The following is a 6,000-nucleotide window of genomic DNA, read 5'->3' on the forward strand; positions in this document are numbered from 1 at the left end:
GATGGGTGCGGGAGGGCCGACTGCGGGGTGGTTATAGGTATCCACCGCAAGTACTTATTTAGAGGAGTCAGCTGGTTGCGTGGTTCGTCCTTGGTCTTTCACCGCTCTTATAAACATCGCTTTCATAACAAAGGTGAGGCTCTGTAGTTGTGGATGCACACTAAAATCAATTGAACATGGAGCTGATCCTCTTCTTGTACTCCAACAACAATATATATATACGCGGTTGAAAATTAAGGTCGGACGTCCTTTCTCACTACGTCCCATTTCTGCGCAATCTATGATCCCTATCTTAGCTGACCCTCGCGGGCTATCAAGATACCAACCTGGTTTCATGCATGGTATCACCATGGTAGATTGTGGCAGCAGCAGGGCGCAATCCCAAGGTACTTAATCGGGACACACACTCAGATCCAGGCGGCTTGGCACCTGATCACCTGATCACCACGGGGCCTGGGGCGGGCACCTTCTCGGCTGTTGTTCCCAAGCGCAACACCCTCCGGACCCCGCAGCCTCTCATGATTATCATCGACCACGATTGTCAATTTTTTGAGTACATAAACGGATTCCTCATCCTCTTGCGCTCGATTTTGGCTCCGACGTGACCATCAGGACACGTCTACTCCGTACTCCGTACAGCATATTTTTTTGCCACGCAGCCGCCGGGATGGGTTCTGACAGCTCACATCGGTTGACCAGCAGCCACAGCATTTCATTGGGCACAGTACTGCAGCCAGTCAACATGCGGAGTTTGCTTGATGCACTATTCGGTTGGCGCTTGCGTGGGAGGGTCGCAGGGCGAGATTTCCGATAGTCGCCCATTGCCCCCTCTTGTCATTTTTCTTAAGCTCTCGAGCGGACCCGAGCATTTCATGCCTTTTCCCTCCGTATTATAATATCGTTGGTCGCTTACCTATCGAAAAGCCATGGGATTCCGGGATATTCTATCGAAACTCCTCCATCGGCGCAGGGTGACAGACAAGAACGGGGCTGCTGTGACCTCACAGGACGCGGCTTCGGTGAGCGACAAATCAGACTCAACAACGCTAGACGGATTTGGTGAATTGTCGGCCGAGGTACCTTCGCCCGAAACACTGTGGGATGATGCCTACGATGTCCTCAAAGCCAATGACCCCGAGCTTGTTGATAAATACGAGCGGTTGGTGATTCGCGAGACCGAAGGCGATAGGCGCGATCTCTCAGATCCAGGCTCAACGCAAAAAGGAATTGCTCAGGAGGACCGGGCAAGAAGACGGAAGCAAATGGCCCAGGTTCTCGAGCGCGGCCTACAAAGGATCGATAAGGAAAGCAAAGCGAAGCGACGCGTCGAGGAGACAATGGCGCCAATCTCCAGCCTGGAAGGTACTGTACGGGAAGCTGTTAAGTGGTCGCCGGAGGCGAATCTTGCATGGGCGGGCATCTACTGCATTTTCCAGGTAAGATACGCTGCGCGCATGTAAATTGGGGCCTGGGTCTGACCGAGTGTTTTTGCTTCAGGTACTCTCCAATCCGGTCACAGAGACACGCTCGAATAGAGATGGGCTCGCATACGTTCTATCCAGAATGCGTTGGTACAATGAGTTATCGAGACAAATGTTTAAAGGGCCCATGACAGGGTTGCAAACTGAGCTCAGAACTCGTCTTGTCGACCTCTACCAGGCTATCCTGTCCTTCCAAATGAGAAGCATTTGCTCGTACTACAAGGATAGGAGGGTGGTCTTTCTGCGCGATCTTATCCTGCTGGACAATTGGGCAGACACTCTCAACGCGGTGAAGGATATGGAAGCAGCATTGCAACAAGATGTTAATACTCACCTCAACGATTCAATCATATCCCATCTACACAGCCTAGCGACCACGGCAGAGTCTTTGAACCAGGACCTGATATTTTCCTTCGAGAAAGCTTTGCATGACCAAACCTTAACACTCAGGGAAATGCGATCAGACGACAAGAACAACGAGTGCATTTCTTCATTGCTTTCCGCCAGCCCTCTCATATCCAACCCGTGGCTGGATATGGACACCATCGAGCAACTTAAGGGTGGCTTGTTGGATGAATTGCATGCTTGGATTTTAACGCATCCCGATGTTGAGCGATTACGTACTGCAGACGAGCACCGCTTGCTCTGGATCAAAGGCGGCCCAGGGAAAGGAAAAACAATGCTCCTCATTGGGCTGATGAAACATCTCGAGCGATCAGCGTACGATCAAGCTCTCGCTGTGTTTTTCTGCCAAGATGGTACTACCAAAAACAACGCTGTCGCAGTACTTAGGGGTCTGATCTATTGCCTTGTTAAACAACGGCCTGGGCTCGTCGGTCATATTCGCGAGAAATATGACGACAACAAGGGCATCTTTGAGGACGTCAATGCGCTCTTCGTGCTCCAGAAGGTCCTACAGTCTATGCTATGTGATCCAAAATTGGAACAGGCATACATTGTAATTGATGCTCTGGACGAATGCGAGTCGGACCGGAAGTGGCTTGTCAAGTTTATTGCTACAGCTCTCGAGCTATCACCTAAGGTCAAATGGATTGTTTCTAGTCGAAACGAACCACATATTGAGGACCAGTTGCGTGCATGGAACCTGAATATGCAACTTCACCTTGATCTCTCGGCCAAAGAAGTGGAACATCACGTCACTCAAGGCGTCACGGCATACATCAAGGAGAGGGTGCTGAGCCTTCCGGGGTTGGATAGGGACCTGGACTTGAAAGTCAGAGTGGAGTCGGTCATGCACTCCAGGGCAGAGGGGACTTTCCTTTGGGCACACCTCGCCATTCAAGAGCTTTATAATGTGAGCACTTGGAGTTATCTTTCTGTTCTTGACGAAATGCCGCCAGGACTACACGGAATATTTACGACAATCCTACGCCGCATTCAAAGTTTACCGAGAGAGGACCCGACATTGTGTCGCGAGATACTCTCCGCAGTGGCTCTTTCTTATCGCCCGCTGACTGTCTCTGAGCTGCCCCTTCTTTGCGACCTGCCGGAATCTATCCGGGGGAACCCTGAAAACTTGAAGCGTCTTCTCTCAATGTGCGGCTCACTCCTCCATCTTCAAGGAGATTCTTTACACTTTGTCCATCTCTCGGCAAAGGAATACCTGACCAAAAACGCTAGCAGCACCATCTTCCCCCGGGGCTTACTGGCTGCCCACCACGGCATGTTCTCACGGTCGATCCAAGCAATGGAATCACACAAAGGACTGCGGAAAAACATATATAACTTGCAGAGCTTAGCACCCTTGGGTGGACGGATTATTGCGCCTAGCCCAAATCCTTTGCAGCCACTGCGGTACTCCTGTGTGTACTGGGTTGACCATTTCTGTGATGCTTGCCCTCTTGAAGGACAGACCTCACCGGATCTGAAAGGTGATTGTGACGCGGTGAAAGACTTTCTGAACCAGAAGTTTTTGCATTGGTTTGAGGCTATCAATTTAATCGGAGCTCTTTCCCACGCGTTATCCAGCATGGAGAAAATGCAGGCCCTCCTCCAGGTCAGTTATAACAGTTGATGTTTAGCTTTTGATATCTTGCTAACCTCTCGAAGCGGCTTCAAAAAGAGTCAGCTTTATATGCTCTCGTAAATGACATTCATCGATTTGCCAGGCAGTTTGGGACACTCATCAGGGACGCGCCGCTGCAGCTTTATGTTTCAGCCCGTTTATTCACACCTGCTAAAAGCTTTGCACACCAGCTATTCTCGAATGATTGCGCACCGGATTGGGTATTTTCAAGGTCCCTCGTTAATGATAATTGGAGCCCGCTAATTAAAACTATCGTTCCCCGGTTTATTCGTGGCAAGGAATCTATATCATGCGTGTCCATTTCAGGAAACTCGAAATTTGTGGCTTGCGGAACTTCGGCTGGAGTCGTGCATATCTGGGACACTGGTACAGGCTTGCTCAGATGCCACCCTAGAAGCTACCATCCCGGCTGGGTCAAATGTTTGGCCTTCTCGCAGGACTGCACTCTGTTGGCTTCGGCCTGTAGTCGCAGGACCATGAAGGTTATCGAAACCACAAGTGGATCACTCACACAGGAACTTGAGCTGGACGCAGATCCAATCAAATCTAGCATGTCGGTTTCGAACGACTCAAGTCTACTGGTGTTGGCGGTTGATTCAAACAAGATCATGGTCTATAAGACAGATGAATGGACCCTCGCAGCGAATTTTCCAGGACAGTTTGCAGTCTTCTCTGAGGACTCGAGACATCTGGCAGTAGCATGTTGCGATGAGGATAGCATTGGGATACAAATATGGACAACGAACAACTGGTCCAGAATCCCGACATTCCAGCATAATGTTAAAAGCTCACGAGCGAATTTTGGACCAATGGTATTCTGTCACGGCTCCGACGTATTGGCTGCTACAAACACACATAATGATGAGAGCCTCGAACTCTGGAGATTGACCGAGGGACTTCAGTCTCGATGGGTACTCGGACGTGAATCAGATTATCACTGGCTGAAGAGCCAGATATGCCTTTCACCCGACGGTGGAATTTTAGCGTGTGGATTGCGCAACGGCCGCATTGAGATTTGGGAACTGCCATCAGGGGAGCTCAAACACGTTCTCCAAGGACATAGACTATCCATTGATTCTCTCTCATTCTCCAAATTCGGTCTCCTGGTGTCGACGTCCAGCGATAAAACCGTCAGGATTTGGGATACCTCAATATCAACTCGCGACAAGCTTGAGGACGACCGGTGTGGCAGCCTTCTATTGCTGTCGCCTAACAACAAGCTCCTTGCAGCGGCTCATGGATTTGGAACGGTCTGGATCTTGGACGCCGTAGACGGCAGTCTGAAGGAAACACTCCCCAATCTCGATGTTCAAGGTGCGGCGTTCTCACCCGACTCGACACTCTTTGCTGTCATAACCTCAGATGGATATCTCTACATCTACGATACCAGGACATGGTCCTATGAGAAAGTCGAAGCTACCGATCTCTCGAGGATCCCCGCGGATTGCACCCTTGTCTTCTCCCGTGACTCCCGTCTCCTGGCTACTGCCGGTACGGGCCTCGAATCGAGAATATGGGATGTCAGAACCGGGGTTCTGAAGCACGATACGCAACTCCAAGCCCACGCTGCCACTTTCTCATCCGATGGACAGCTCCTCGCCCTAACGGATGAGGAGAACCTGCACTTGTTAAACATGGCCGACTCCGAGCCCCTCAATACCCGAAAGACAACAAAATGCATGGGCGACAAACGGGCAACGGCCCTTGCGTTGTCCCAGGGCGCAAGATTCCTGGCGCTGTCAGTGGAAGGGCCAGCATTTGGGTCAACAGATTCTCACATCTTTATCTGGGATATACCCGGCGAGCGTGCGGTGCTCGGATTCCGTGCTCTTGGTATCGTCGATGCCATGGCCTTCGACACTGACAATGCCTACCTGCAGACTAACGTGGGCCGCTTCACGTTAGACTTGAATCTAAACCTGGATGTGGATGTGGATGTGGATGAGGACATGCCCCCGCGCGCTATTTCAACTTCCGCCCCTTGCAACGGGCCCCTGGTTCGGTACATAGGATACGCCTTCAGCGCGGACTTGAATTGGATTGAGTGGGAGGGCGAGAAAGTGGTCTGGATCCCGCCGGAGTATAGACTCACCCGTAAAAAGATTTTCACCGTTGGGCAGGATGAGCAATCTGTTATTTTTGCGTTTCAAGGACAGGTGGAGGGTGTTTTGGTGCTCAGGCTTGCTGCTTCTGGGGTGGGGACTGGTGGTGGCTTGTTATGAGGGTCCGGACTTCTTGCAGTGTACTTCGTACCTTGTAGACTACGCATTATCTGAGCCTGGTGTTTCGCTTTCTAGCTCTCTGGGCTCCTGGGCTACATAGGACAGTACCATGCTGAGTACTATTCATTCCCGCAGGCCTTTTTTTGTGGAGCTTAGGGTTCTCTCTGTGGCTACATCGGTGCCTGGCCAGCCCTCGTGCCTTTCTAGTCTCCTACCTGACATGGTCAAGCAGTTCGTGGTTCGTGATCTG

General features: G+C 51.0%; 1 protein-coding gene across 1 annotated transcript; it reads left to right on the forward strand.

The window, feature by feature from the left end:
• Window positions 1-926: 926 nt before the first annotated feature.
• DSM5745_06808 (uncharacterized protein) lies at window positions 927-5,750 on the forward strand (the record flags this gene model as incomplete). Its single annotated transcript, XM_026748824.1, has 3 exons — window positions 927-1,436; window positions 1,498-3,498; window positions 3,552-5,750. 3 exons carry the CDS (start codon window positions 927-929, stop codon window positions 5,748-5,750), a joined length of 4,710 nt encoding a protein of 1,569 aa, XP_026603128.1.
• Between the last annotated feature and the right edge of the window lie 250 nt (window positions 5,751-6,000).

Source organism: Aspergillus mulundensis, assembly GCF_003369625.1.
Source record: "Aspergillus mulundensis strain DSM 5745 chromosome Unknown scaffold_6, whole genome shotgun sequence".
NCBI lineage: Eukaryota > Fungi > Ascomycota > Eurotiomycetes > Eurotiales > Aspergillaceae > Aspergillus > Aspergillus mulundensis.